Source organism: Lynx canadensis, chromosome C2, assembly GCF_007474595.2.
Source record: "Lynx canadensis isolate LIC74 chromosome C2, mLynCan4.pri.v2, whole genome shotgun sequence".
NCBI lineage: Eukaryota > Metazoa > Chordata > Mammalia > Carnivora > Felidae > Lynx > Lynx canadensis.
The window spans coordinates 91,449,154-91,465,169 of NC_044311.2; the positions used below are offsets into that span (position 1 = coordinate 91,449,154).

General features: G+C 34.0%; 1 protein-coding gene across 6 annotated transcripts in view; it reads left to right on the forward strand.

Moving 5' to 3' along the window:
* IQCB1 (IQ motif containing B1) overlaps positions 1-16,016 on the forward strand; it is a 64,135-nt gene that overhangs the window by 15,829 nt on the left and 32,290 nt on the right. For all 6 annotated transcript variants that reach the window (XM_030329735.1, XM_030329736.1, XM_030329737.1 and 3 more), the window contains 3 exons: positions 1,536-1,635; positions 12,180-12,358; positions 15,386-15,495. In XM_030329735.1, the coding sequence (XP_030185595.1) occupies positions 1,536-1,635; positions 12,180-12,358; positions 15,386-15,495 (389 nt within the window). The remainder of the gene's footprint in view (positions 1-1,535; positions 1,636-12,179; positions 12,359-15,385; positions 15,496-16,016) is intronic.

The window sequence follows — 16,016 nt, forward strand, 5'->3', positions numbered from 1 at the left end:
CATTCATTATAAGAAGGTTAATTAAATGGGCACAAGTATTTTTGTTTGGGGGACCAAATAGTTATCTCACACTCAATAAAAACAACTACACTTGAAAAACAGAACAGAGGCTCCAAAAATAAATTCTTTAATAATATAAAACAGTGTAAAAATAAGATGGAATGACTAAAATTATTTTAGCATAACTTTTTCCGGTATAGAAAAAAGATAAGCTCACACACACACACACACACACACACACACACACACACACACTGCATATCACGAGTTCAGTGAATTCAGAATTACAAAGAGTTACTACGGGCAAGGCATAGTCAGTTAAGCATCTGACTTTGGCTCAGGTCATGATCTCACAGTTCGTGAGTTCTAGCCCTACTTTGAGTGAGCTGGAGCCCTGCTTTGGGTGAGCACAAGCCCCACTTCAGCTGAGTCCTGCTTCTCTCTCTCTGTCTCCCCCTCACTCACACCCTCTCTCTCTCTCTCTCTGAAATTAATTAATTAAAAAGAGTTACTAATAAAACATCTTTAAGTAGACAAAAAGGAAATAATATTCCAGTTATAAAAAAGAAGTCTTTTACTGTTGAAGTAATAGAAAATAAGAAGCTGTAGAAATATTTAATAGTGGAATTTTTTTGAAGTTGCTAAATGTTAAAAAAATTGATGTTTAGTAAAATATTGAAATATTGAACTTTGTAAATGGAAAAACAGTAATTAGTATGTGAAAGAAATCAATATATTCTTTCAGGAGAAAGAAGAGGCAAAGAGTAAAGTTGTTTTGTGGAAGCTAGGATCGTATTCACAGAATTGCCTTGCCTGCACACCTGATCCCACTTTAATTGTAATTCTGATCAGTTAATGGAGAAGGGAGTAGAAACTGACATTTACTGGGAACCTATTCAGTAGGGTAGGTTGTAGGACATTCAGCAGTAGTCTGTGAGAGAGCTATTCTTGTTTTACAGTTGAAGAAATGGGAGTTCTGAGAGGTTAAGCAACTTACAGAAGCATCCAGTGTCAGGTCTTCAAAACTGGCTTCTCAGAACCTAAAAATTATAAAGCAATAAAAACAAACGTTGTTTTGTAAATGATAATTTCATTATTATTTAAGACAAAATGTTAACAAACATGTATATTATATAACAATTGTTTTAAGGATGTAAGCCACTGTTTACAGTCATATGTACCATTTCCATTCCTTCATATTCTCTTTTCTTCACAGGAAATTTTATTTTATTCACTGAAATTTATTGCTAGAAAGATTCGAATTTAGGATATGTTTTGTTTTATTTCTCATTTAATAGGAGGTAACAGTAGAGTCTTAGGGTAGTATTTGTGGATGCTTTCTGTTTATAACTTTCATAAAATGGAATCACTTTTTTATGGTTACTGAAACTGCCCATCTTAAAATCTTCTTTATTGTTAAGTATACAAAGGCAGGTATTTTAATAGAAATGGTCATGCTTGGATTTGGTTTTGAAAATAAATGAATCTCGATTGTATCATAGAATCTTTGTTTTAATTTTTTTCTCTTCTTTTAGTACTACAAAGTGATCACTTCTTACACTTACTGCAAACTGACAACCTTCAAATAGGATCTACAGTCATGACTATGCTACAGAACATACTACAAATCAACAGGTGATTTGGTTTCACAAAGTGTTTATTAAAGTATTTATAATTTTTAACTTTTGGTACAGAAGCATTACCAGTTTTATTCCAATTTTGCTGAAATCATCAATTACTTATGACTTGTACATGATACTTCAAGAGCTCTGTTACTACCATTGTCTTTCAGAAAAAAAGAATATAAAATACCATAAAAGACTGGAAATTAATTATTGAATTCGTATCTCAGAGCTTAAGAAGTTTGTAGACAAATCTCAGGCTTAGAGAAGAAATATTTTTGGTGCTATCTGAACAAAAATATTGAGACCACAATAAAAAAATGCTTAATCATATATTTATTTAGCGAACTGCAAGCTTACCATTATGCCAGGTGCTTTTCTTAGAATGGCATAAAAGAACTGATAGACAGTTTTTCCAGATTAAAATGGAAAAAGAACTATACACACTTATAATAATTGATTCTTCCAGTTCAGTATGGATTTATTAAATGTCTAAAGTGTCAGCTATGTGTCTGTCATTGGGTTCCCAAAGTTGATTAAGATAAAAAATTTGCTTTCAGATAGCTTACAGGATAGCAGGAGACCAACCCACAGACATGATTATATTATAGCATATTAAGTTACAGTTATAAAGGTGTGCACAAGTGTTAGGCTCCTAACCAAAACCAAGGGGTGATACTTCCTCAATATGGTAACACCTGAGGAGAAACTTTAAGAATGAAAAATTAGCTGGAGAGGAAGAAGAGAAAGGCAGAGGTAATAACGTAAGCAAATGCACAAAGAAATAACGTGATATGGATGAAAAGTAGGTACAATTCATCATTGCTGGCATCTACAGTTTGGCATGTGGAGGTGACTAACAAGTTCTGCAGACTTAAGTCATGAAGAGCTTATATGTTGTGTTAAGGAAATTTAATCTTATCCTATAGGAAATGGGACTATTAACAGATTTTTAAAGTGGATTAAAATAAGTGTGTTTCACTTACATTACTCAGGTCACTATGTGTAGGAAGAATTTAAGGGGGACAAAACTCTAGACAAAGAAGGCAATTAGAGGAAGCAACTACAGTAATCCAAGTGAAGTAATAAAATTTTGGCCTTGGGCACTGGTAACAAATAGATTTAAAAAAATATTTTAAAAACTAATGAAAACCATCAAGACTTTACTTCCACTTGTGATTGAAATGGAATAATTGAAATGGATTTACCCTACCACTTGAAGAAAACAAACACCAGGAAAAACATAAAACAACAGTTTTCGGGAAACTGGACTTAAGTCAGTGAAAGAAAAGTGAGCCCTAAGAGAAAGGAATTAATAGGGTGAACCTAATAATTACTTTAACTACTAGCATTGAGAGGGTTTCCAGACTGTGGCACAGGGAGGGGTATCCTAGCCAGGCTGAGTTGAAAAGGTAGAGGTGAGAGTCTGGGGAGAACAAAATAGCTGGAGTTCATAAGACAGAACACCAAAGAAAAGAGCTACGTGCAGAGAGAGCCCCAGAAATCAGAGTCTCCTTCAAGTATTTGGTAGAGTACTGATTGGCATATACATGTGAAGAAACTACTCAATGTCTGCGAAAACAATAATCCAAAACAATGAAAAGGAACAGTATCAGAAGTTCACACAGAGCCAAGAATATTGCCTGACTCCCAACAGCCAGGTGGAAAACCCCATGAGTAACAGAACATTGAGTACTCAGTAAGGTTTCATCTCAGTAGTGGGGGAATAATTAGCACTAGATGGAACACATTCTGGACCTTCCAAACAAAAGCACAACCCAAAAGGATCAAATTATTTACAAGTAACTGCTCTGGTTTTTGAACATATCTTTATCTTAAAATCTTTATGGTAAGTTATACAAAGTAGGAAGTATGGCAGAAATGGTTGTGTTTTGATTTGATTTTAAAGGGATGAGAAAATCCCACCTGTGCTGTCATAGCATCTTTGATTTCTTTTTTTCGTCTTCCTTTAGTAATAATACAAAGTGATAATATCTTACAGTTTCTACTAAAGATGTTCAGGTAGGGTCTACAATCATAACTGTGCTATAGAATATACCGCAGATTGTAGGTGACTTGGTTTTATAAAATGTTACTGATCTTTTAGTTTTGGTCAGAAGTATTACCAATCTGACACTAATTTCACTAAATCATTGGTTGCATATGATTTGCATATGGAACCTGAAAATCTCTAAACAGAAGAAAACTCAAAAATATTTTTAGGAATGCACAAATACCTGGCACCCAACAAGATAAAATTCATACAAGTACCTGGCATGCAAACATGGAGGAAAACAGGACCAATAATGAGAAGAATCAATTGATGAAGACTGACATATATGTTAGAATTAATAGACAAGGACATCAGGATAGTTATGGGATAGTTAGGCTAGTTAACTGTATTCCATGTTTTAAAAAAGTTTAATAGAGACCTATATGATACAAATCCCAGAGTGAACTTCTAGATATGAAAACTACAAACTCAATATGAAAAATACACTAGATAGGATTCATAGCAGATTAACATTGCAGATTAATGAACTTGAAGACATAGCAGTGGAAACCATCCAAAATGAAACAAAAGGAATAAAGAAAGAAAAACACCTCAGTGAACTGTAGAGCTGATGTAGGCATAATTAGAGTATATAAAGGAAGTAGTAGAGTTAGAAGAAAATATTTGAAGAAACCATGTCTAAAAATTTTCCAAATTCATTGAATACTATAATAATCTTACAAATTCAAAATTCTCATCAAACTCCAAGGACAGTAAAATATGACACCAAGGTACATTGAGATCAAAGCATTAGAGGGACGCCTGGGTGGCTCAGTCACTTAAGTTTCCGACTTTGGCTCAGGTCATGATCTTATGGCTTGTGGGTTCATGCCCCACATTGGGCTGTGTGCTGACAGCTCAGAGCCTGGAGCCTGCTTTGGATTCTGTGTCTCCCTCTCTCTCTGCCCCTCCCCTGTTCATGTTCTTGTTCCCTCTCTCTCTCTCTTCCTCTCTCTCTCTGTCAAAAATAAACATTTTTTTTTATTAAAGCGAGTGATAAAGAGAAAATCTTAAAGGCAACCAGAGGAAAAAAGATGTTACACACAGGAATGAAGATAAGAATGACAGTAACTTTCTCATCAGAAACAATACGAAGACAACATCCTTAAAACACTGAAAGAAAACAACTGTCAAACCTAGAATTTTATACCCAGTGGAAATATGTTTCAAAAACAAAGACAAAATGCTTTTTCAGAAATCACCAGCAGACCCACACACAGTACAAGAAATGTTTAAGGAAGTCCTTCAACCAGAGGAAAGAAGATCTACACCAAGTATTGAAGAATATCAGAAATAGTAATCATAGAAGTAACTATAAAAGATTATTTTTCGCATTATAATGATATACGTAATATAATAACATTTGTTTATACAAAAATAAAATGTATTTGAGGGTTTGTAACATATGTATTAGTAAAACGTATTACAACAATAACATAAAGGCTGGGAGGAAAGGAATGGAAGTCTGTTATAAACTCTTACACTATAAATAGGTTTCAGGCTATCTGAAAGTTTGCTTTATGCCTCTTTGCTTTTACGAAAGACGTACATTAGTACCTGTTTTTGCTAACCAAAAGAAATTCAAAGACAGTTTTCACTTCTACAAAATGGTAATTGCTTCTTCTCTTTATGCCATTTTAGCTTATAAAAGGTTTCATAAGAACACTCTAGTTTCTGATAGTGGGAGAAACCTGTACATGAAGTAGTATATCAGTTAAGGTTGGTAGTATATCACTTGACGTTAGACTCTGTTGAAGATATATGGTATGAACCCTAATGCAATCAATAAAATAACAAGACAAGGAGTTATAGCTAATAAGCCAAGATAGGCAGTAAAAAATCATAAAGCAATACTTACTCCAAAGTAAGGCATTAAAAAGAAAAAGGCAAGTAAAGGACAATGGAACAAGTAGTCACCAAATAACAGATGTAAACCTATACTGTATTAGGTACAAATGGCTAGAAACCCTCAGTTACAAGGAACAGCTTGACAGGTTGGATGAAAAAGCAGGAACCAATACATGCAGTCTTCCAGAAATGTACCTTAAATACAAAAACGGGTTCCTGGGTGGCTCAGTTGGTTGAACGTTCAACTCTGGTTTCAGATAAAGTCATGATCCCAGCATCGTGGGATTGAGCCCCAGGTCTGACTCCATGCTGGGTGTGGAGCCTGCTTAAGATTCTCTCTTTCCCTGTCCCCAACTTGTGTGCATGCTCTCTCTCTCTCAAAGAAATAAATAAAAATTATATAAAAACACACAAATAGATTAAAAGTGAAAGGATGAAAAAAGATACACTATGCTATCCCTAGTAAAAAGAAAGCTGGAATACCTATATTAATATCAGAAAAAGTAAGTTTCAGAAAAAAGAATATTCCCAGTGATGGTTATTTCATAATAAAGGATCCGTTCATCAGGAAAACAGGTTTATTGACCTAACAGCAGAGATTCAAGATACAAAGAAAAAATTGATAGATTTGAAAGGTGAAATTGACAAAACTACAGGTAAAGTGGAAGATGTCTAAACCCCTTTCTTGATAATTGGTAGAATAAGTAGGTAAAAATTATAACTACAGAAGATTTGAACAATATCAACCATCTTGATTGAAATTTTTAGAACATTCTACCAAAGAAGACCAGAATGCACATTATTTTCAAATGCAAATGAACATTTACCTAGAGAGGCCATTTGGGGGCCATAAAATAGGTTTCAATAAACGTAAAAGGACTTAAGTCATACAAAGTATGTTCTCTAACTTCAATGGAATTAAACTAGAAATTAATACCAAGAAGACCTCTGAAAAATCCCCAAATGTGGAGAAAATAATGCGTGTCTAAATAACCCAAAGGACCAAGAAAAAAAATTAACTTAGAAGGTATTTTTAAATAAATGGAAATTAAAACACCATATCCCAATTTCTGGGATGAATCTAAGTTAAAGCGTACTAAATGGGAAAATTTATACCACTTAATACCAACATAGGTTTCCCCTACTATCTAAAAGTGAAGCATTCATATAAAACGTTTCCTAAGCCAAAATGGTATAAAGCAAAGAAACAATTACTGTTAATTTATGTGGGAAAAAATGTTGTGCATTTAAGACCCCAAAAATAACCTCCCACGTTTTTCTGATAACTTAGGACATATCTTGCTAAAGGTTGCACAGAATAAATTGAGGTACAGCACAGATACTCACAGACAGTTCAAAGTGATGGCAGCTTGATGCTGAAATACTGAGTGCAGTTTCCAGGGAAGGAGCTTCTTGGTGCCACTCTGGCTTTTTGGGATGTGCACTGCCTCTATAACAGCTTGCTGCAAAACAAATGCTTCCCCCCCCCTTTTTTTTTGGTAAAAGCAGCAACCTTCAAGTTTCTTTTAGTTAGCAAAAAACAAGTACTAATGTAGGTATTTCATAGCAGTCAAGGGGTATAATGCAAACTTTTGAAATGTTGGGGATACCTGTATTAGAAAAGAAGAAAAGTGTCAGATTATTGACTTCACCTTCCACTTTAGGAAACTAAGAGTAGGGAATTAAGTTCCAGCAGAAGAAAGAAAATGATAGGGACACGTGGCTGGCTTGGTGGAGTATGCAACTTTTGATCTCAGGGTTGTGAGTTTAAGCCCCATGTTGGATGCAGAGATTACTTAAAAAAATATAATCGTAAAAAAAAATGATAAAGATCAAAGCAGAAATCAGTAAAATAGTAACAACAGTATAGAAGATCAATGAAACCATATGCTGGTTCTTTGAGATGATCAATGAAATTGATAAGTCTGAAACAAGACTGATCAGGGGAAAAAAAAGAATACGACTTACCAATATCAGGAATTAGGAGACAACACAATAAAGTCAATAGACATTAAAAGTACTATAAGGAAATAATGTGAACAACTTTATGCTTATTAAGGTAAAATGGACAAGTTCTTTGAAAGACACATACTACTAAAACTTGCTCCAGAAGCAACAACAACAACAAAAAAAGAAGTGATAGATAATCTGAATAGCCTATAAGTATGAAGAAATTGATTTTGTGGCTAAAACACTTCCCACAAAACTTCAGGATTGGACAGCTTTTTCACTGATAATTCTCATAAACATTTAATGAAATAATCCTGAACAAACTCTTCCAGAATATTGAAGAGGAGAAGTAGTTTCCAACTCATAATATGGGATCAGAATTACTTGATACCAAACAAAAGACATTATAATATATTTGAAACCCAATAATATATTAAAAAGTTAATAAATTTTGAATAAGTTGGATTTATCCCAGGAATTCAGGGCTAGAGTAATATTCTAAAGTCAAGCAATATAATTCATCATATTAACAAAACAAAAAAGGAAAAATATATCATCGTATCAGTAGATACAGAAAAAACATTTGAAAAATCCATTATCTGTTCCTGATTTTTCAAAAAGAAAAACAACACGGTACTAGTAGAAGATAGAACTTTGTGAGCCTGATGAAAGTTATCTAGGAAATACTTAATGGTAAAATGCTAGATGCTTTCCCTAAATGATCACGGACAAGATAAGGATCTCCTCTCCAATCACTTCTCTTCAACATTGTATTGGAGTTTCTATCTTTTACAGTCAAGCAAGGAAAGGAAAAGTTATTTGTACAGACAGGAAGAAACAAAGCTCTCTGTATTTGGAAATGACATTGTCATCTATGTAGAAAAATCAATAGACTGTACAAAGAAGCCACTAAAATTAGTGATTGTAGCAAGGGTAGTAGGATGTAAAATCAGTATAAAAATATAAATTGAAGTTTTATATCCTTCAATTAATACTCAGAAATTAAAATTTTAAGATATTGCAACTTAAAATAGCATAAAAATATGAAATGTGTTGGGTTAAATCTGAAAAGAAATGGGAAAGACTTAAAACTTAACACTGCTGAGAGGAATTAAAGAATATGTAAATAAATGGAAAGATATGCTATGTAAATAGATGAGTGGTACAATATTAAGATTCAAATTCTCTCCAAATTTAATTGAATTTAACTTAAAAGACTTTAAATGCAATCCCACTCAAAATCTAATTTTTGTAGAAATTGACAAACTGATTTCTACAATTCATATGAAAACCAAAGAACCTAAAATATAAAATAGCCTAACCAACTTTGAAAATGAACAAAGTTGGAGAGCTAACACTACCCAATTTTAAGGCTTTATAAAGCTAACATAATTAAAACAATGAGGTGCTAATGCAAATATATACAAATATATCTATGTAACAGAATAGAATCCAGAAATAGACTTAACACATATATGAACAATTGATTTTTAAAACAGGTGTAAAGGCCATTTAAAGTGAAAAGGATAGTTTTTTAAAGTGTGATGGAACAATTAGCTATTGATATTTAAAGAGAAGAATTTTGATCTATACCTCTTAACCAATACAAAAATTAATTCAAAATGGATACTAGACATAAATGCAAAATATAAACTACAAAAGTTCTTGAAGAAAATAGTAGAAAGCCATTATGACCTTGGTTTGCATAAAATTTCTTAAATTGTTAGATATGACAACAAAAGTAAAATCCATGAAAGAAGAAATTGATTAGTTTAGACTTCATCAAAAATTTTAAAAATCTGCTCTTCAGAAGACACTATTTAAGAAAATGAAAAAGACAAAACAGACTGGCAAAAAATATTTGAAAAGCATGTATCTTAAGTATTTGTATCTGGAATATATACAAACTCTCAAAATTTAAAAAAGGCCCAGTTTGAAAAATGAGCAAAATGGTGCAGGCACTCTGGAAAACAGTATGGAGATTCCTCAAAAATTTAAAAATAGAATTACCCTACAACCCAGCAATTGCATTACTAGGTATTTATCCAAGGGGTACAGGTATGCTGTTTTGAAGGGACACGTGCACCCCAATGTTTATAGCAGCACTATCAACAATAGCCAAACTATGGAAAGAGCCCAAATGTCCATTGATGGATGGATGGATAAAGAAGATGTGGTGTGTGTACACACACACACACACACACACACACACACACACACACACAATGGAGTATTACTTGGCAATCAAAAAGAATGAAATCTTGTCATTTGCAGCTATGTGGATGGAACTAGAGGGTATTATGCTAAGCGAAATTAGAGACAGACAAATATGATTTCACTCATACGAGGACTTTAAGACACAGAACAGATGAACATAAGGGAAGGGAAGCAAAAATAATATAAAAACAGGGAGGGGGCAAAAACATAAGACACTCTTCAAAATAGAGAACAAACAGATGACATGGGTGGCAAATAAGCACATGAAAAGATGTTCAGCAACACTAGTCATTAGAGAGATACGACTCTACACTTGTTAAATGACTAAAATTTAAAACACTTACTGATTCAAATGTTGACAAAAATATGGAGGAATCAACCCTGCTAGCGGTAGTAATATAATAGTACGGTTACTTTAGAAAATAGTTTGTCATTTTCTTAATAAGCATGTACCTACCATATTTTCCATCCATTCCACTACTAGGTATTTGCCTGAGAAAAATGAAAGCATATGTCCATACAAAGACTTGTACACAAATGTTAATAGCAGTTTTATCTGTAATAGCCAATGACTAGAAACAATGCAAATGTCCATTACAGGTGAATTAACTATAGGTATATCCATACAATAGACTCAGCAAAAAAAGAGAATGAACTATTCATACATGAGATAATACAGATGAATATTAAAATAATTGTGCTGAGTGAAAGAAGCTGGGCCAAAAAAGGACATACTGTATGATTCCATTTGTATAAAATTCTAGAAAACATAAACTAATTTTAGTGACAGAAAGTAGATTAGTGGTTGTCAAGGGATAGGCTAACAGGGAGATGAAGGAGTTGGGGTATGACAATGAAACACAAGGAAACTTTGTGGCACAATGGGTATGTTCCCTATCATTATATTGGTGGCGAAATGTGTCAAAAAAATTTTATTCAACTTATTTATTAATTAAGGAACCAGTAAGATGTTTATAGGTTCAAAGGAGAATTTGAGGAAGGGAGATTTATTTTATTTTATTTTTTTAATTTATATCCAAGTTAGTGTATAGTGCAACAATGATTTCAGGAGTAGATTCCTTAATGCCCCTTACCCATTTAGCCCATCCCCCCTCCTGCAACCCCTCCAGCAACCCTCTGTTTGTTCTCCATATTTAATAAGAGTCTCTTCTGTTTTGTCCCCCTCCCTGTTTTTATATTATTTTTGCTTCCCTTCCCTTATGTTCATCTGTTCTGTGTCTTAAAGTCCTCATATGAGTGAAGTCATAATATTTGTCTTTCTCTAATTTCGCTTAGCATAATACCCTCTAGTTCCATCCACATAGCTGCAAATGACAAGATTTCATTCTTTTTGATTGCCAAGTAATACACCTTGTGTGTGTGTGTGTGTGTGTGTGTGTGTGTGTGTGTATACATACACCACATCTTCTTTATCCATTCATCTATCAGTGGACATTTGGGCTCTTTCCATAGTTTGGCTATTGTTGATAGTGCTGCTATAAACATTGGGGTGCACGTGTCCCTTCAAAACAGCATACCTGTACCCCTTGGATAAATACCTAGTAATTCAATTGCTTGGTCGTAGGGTAGTTCTATTTTTAATTTTTTGAGGAATCTTGAGGAAGGGAGATTTAAAGAGGGGTTTGTCAAAGGAATATAGAAATGAATTTGCTAATAGCTAAAAAACCTAATTGATGTCTTATAAAACAGTAGATAGTAACCATTACAGTTACTTTTTCTACTGGACAAATCCATTTGTATTGTTGATTAAGAATCTGTTTGCATTGCTCTCAGATAAGAATCACTGTTACTCGTTTTTTGTAAGGTTAGCTTATCAAGGTTAGCTTGCAGAATTGCAAAATATCCTAATCAATAGTAAACCCATAGTCAAGCAAAGGTACACACCCCTAGAAAATCACATACTCCTTAGGGGCAGGTGAGTGAAAGATACCCAGTAATTTCTTTTGGCTGTTTCCAAGTTTCAGATAAGTTTTCATCACGTAAGTAGTACAAGAAGATAATTGTTCATGTAATGAAGGAAATACCTAAGGAAAGATAAATTCCTCCTATATTAAGTCCATGATAATTGAATTCCTATAGGATTTTTCTCACATTGTTAAGCAATGAACCATGTACTGTCTTGTGATTTTCCTCTTGTTGCTTTTAAGTTTTTAAATCATCTATGTAATATTTTGCGCATTTATCTTTCCTCTGCAATTTGATTGTAGGTTTTTCAGAGAGGGCATTCAGCTGCTTTGTATTCCCTGTTTTACCGAGCATGGTGCCTTGCACACAGTAGGAATTCAATAAATAATAATTGATTTAATGTGATACATTTGTGGAACTAAGCTCTATGTTTAAAAACTGGGTTATTTTCTTGCATTTGGCCACAGGCATAAAGTTGCTAAAACTTTTATGTTTAATTTTTATGATACCTATACATCCATTAGTAATGGTACATTCTTTATCTTTTTATTTTGTTCTATTAGGGGTGATTTACTCCGGATAGAAGGAAAAACACTACATTCAATTTTAGATGAAGTTGTTTTCAAGCTTTTATCAACTCCTAGCTCTGTGATAAGAAGTACTGCTGCAAAGCTTCTACTGCTGATGACTGAAACCCATCAGGAAATTTTGATTTTACTGAGACTAAGTGCCTGCTACAAAGGTAGTGCATATATTCTTTATTTTCTTGAGATTCTCAAAAAGAAATTTTTATTGATGGTTTACAAAATTTCTGTATTTTTTAAGGTTTTATTTAAATTCCAGTTGTTATGCAGTGTAATATTTTTTTTTTTAATTTTTTTTTTTCAACGTTTATTTATTTTTGGGACAGAGAGAGACAGAGCATGAATGGGGGAGGGGCAGAGAGAGAGGGAGACACAGAATCGGAAACAGGCTCCAGGCTCTGAGCCATCAGCCCAGAGCCTGACGCGGGGCTCGAACTCACGCACCGCGAGATCGTGACCTGGCTGAAGTCGGACGCTTAACCGACTGCGCCACCCAGGCGCCCCTATGCAGTGTAATATTAATTTCATGTGTACAATTTAGTGGTTAAATAGTGTTGGGGATTAAGAAGTATGCTTGTGGGGCACATACGTGGCTCAGTTGGTTGAGCATCCGACTTCGGCTCAGGTCATGATCTCACGGTCAGTGAGTTCGAACCCCATGTCGGGCTCTGTGCCGAAAGCTCAGAGCCTGGAGCCTATTTCGGATTCTGTGTCTCCCTCTCTCTCTGACCCTCCCCCATTCATGCTCTGTCTCTCTCTGTCTCAAAAAAATAAATAAACGTTAAAAAAGAAAATTAAAAAAAAAAAAAAAGAAGTATGCTTGTGATGAGCACTGAGTGTTGTATGGAAGTGTTGAATCACTAAAATTCTTGTACTTTAAAAAACTCAATAACTGGTGTGTGTAGATAAAACCCTATTACAACAGATACCAATTCAGGAAAAAGTCTTTATGTAATCAAGCTATCTTCGTGTCTCAACAGATGGCTTATGGTACTTTGTTGATGAGGTTACAATGGATACTTCTCTGACAAAAAAAGTTGTGTATTGAATATACTATGTAGTATAGTAAAATAATGACCAAAAAGACTGGTGACCTTAATAAGATTAACTTTACTGGAGAAAATAGAGCTATGCTTGAGAGATTGACAGCCCTTTTGATCTTTACATCAATTAATAATACTCTTCAGGTCTTTCACTGCTTTTTCTCAAAGCAAACAAAAAGTCTTCCTCACATCCAAAATTATATATGAATAAAAAGTCAGAAATTTGGAGGAGGAAAGGCTCAGCACAATGCCACTCCCATATAATAGCTTTCATTTAATTGAAAATTTACTATGTCAGTCATAGTTCTGCATACCTTATTCTACATTAAAATATTTAAAAACCCTGTGAGATATCCTCATTTAAAAAAAATTTTTTTAAATGTTTATTTATTTTTGAGAGAGAGAGAGAGACAGACCATGAGCAAGGGAGGGGCAGAGAGAGAGGGAGACACAGAATCTGAAGCAGACTCCAGGCTCCGAGCTGTCAGCACGGAGCCCGACGTGGAGCTCGAACTCATGAACTGTGAGATCATGACCTGAGCCGAAGTCAGACACTCAACCGACTGAGCCACCCAAGCACCCCAAGAGATATCCTCATTTTATAGCAATGGAAGCAGAGCCATGAAAAAATTAGGTAATTTATCCAGAATCCCACGGATGATGGTGTTTTTGGTTTTGTTTTTAATTGCCAAGCAAAGTTCTGTTAGGTTTGTTTTATTTCTTCGCAACCCGGGGCCATGAATTCATTACACTATATTTTCTTATTCAGCATGGTCAGGAAATAGGTTTCTAGTTCTGAATGTACTCACTAATACAGGGCCATATTATATGGAAATTTTTAAAGATTACAACATTAAATTATGCTTTTAATATCCAGACTGTTACAGTGGCCTTCTAATCATGCTTGATGATTTGGAAAGCACTATTTAGTAGCTTACCTTCCATCAGTCATTACTGTGAACATTGTAATTATTTTGTTATAGGAATAAAGATGGAAAGAAAGTGCCAGTAATAGTATTCTCCAATTGATATTGTGCCAAATAGTCATTTTTAAATTTTGTAATTTGATTTATTCTATAGAAATGTGAATGTCTAATAGAGTTCATTATAAAGGAATTTCACCTTAACAATTCATCTCCCTTTATTTTCTCAATAGTAGAACTTACTCAGTTTCCTCAAGATATTTTACAATTATTAAACAGAGAGGGAGGCAAACCATAAGAGACTCTTAAATACAGAAAACAAACTGAGGGTAGATGGGAGTGGAGAAAATGGGTGAAGGGCATTAAGGAGGGCAATAGTTTGGATGAGCATTGAGTGAGCATGTTAAGTGATCAATCACTGGATTCTACTCCTGAAGCCAAGACTACACTGTATGTTAACTAATTTGAGAATAAATAAAATAAAAAAAAATAAATTAGAAAAAAAGCTATTTTACAATTATTAATACCACTGAGAACTTGAGTTCTGAAGAGAGTATAAAGACGTGGTCAGATCTGTATAGTGGCCTCCCCAATTATATACACCAAGGACATTTTACTTTATTTACAGTGAATACTACAATACATCATTTCAACATGCTTACAAATAGTACTTACTTTATAGCTATACTACTTCTGTGTTTTATTTTGGAATGAAAATGCAGTATTTATAGCACTTCTATAATAATTGCTCAGTAACCTATTGATTTGCCCCAAATTACATACAATACTGTATATTTTTATTTAATAAATGGCTTTCTTTAAGAATGACTAGTAACCTGTTTAAATGCTTCCACAGTATAGTCATTTACTCAGTATGCTATTTATTTTTAAAAGTGTTTCAGTTTAAGGTATTTATGTTGAAACAGGTAAAAAATTCTATATCTCTCCTCTTTGATTTACCACAATGATTCCACTTAAGATACTGAGGAGACAGCCTTTGCATCAGATATTAGAAGTGATCACATAAAATCTCTTAGGACAGAGAAATATCCTAAAGACTTCAATCTAGAAGTCTTTGAGAAAAGGAAAAAAAAATCATGTAATTAATCTTACTGTTGTATTCATTTCTTTCTAAACCAGACTTTTTAACCTCAAATTAATCCTGATTAGATAGCAAATCATATTTTATTTTATATGTACCTTTGTTATTCCATTTCAGGACTCAGAAGTCTACGAAATAAGCAGGAGCCTGGGACAGAGTTTAGTCAAGAACTTGGACAGCTCATTGCCCTTTTAACCCCAAAGGTCTATCAGGAAGTAGAAGAACAGGTAATAAATTCTAAAAAAATAACTTGCGTATTTCCTAACGTCAGTAAACATTTTAGTTTCAAAATACTGGAGAGTGGTAGCTTCTTGAATTTTTTATTTGCTGTCTCTCCCCCATTCTTTACTTATCTCCTCAAATATTCAGAGCAGCTGTAGTTTGATAGGGTAAGGGGTTTCTGTGGACCCGATTTTTAACCTTAGAGCCTTTTTTCTTTTTTAGCCTGTTCAAAGAGTTATTCGTACCCTTGAATGCTTGAATAAATGAGGTCAGGCATAAGAAGTCAAGCAGAGGGGAAAGCATTAAAAATCAGAACTATGAAATCTTTATAAAAAGAGTAGAATCAGACTGTATCTTGAACACATTCTAGATACTGCCTGAGAACCTAGTGTATGTACCTCTTTTGGCAGGTCAGGTTTAATATTCTTAGACCTTACCTGTTCTTGTCCTATGAAATTGCCTCCTCCCCAGTTTATTAGAGGTAGAGATTAATACTTGCCCAGGCTTGATATTTTGAGAGGTAAAC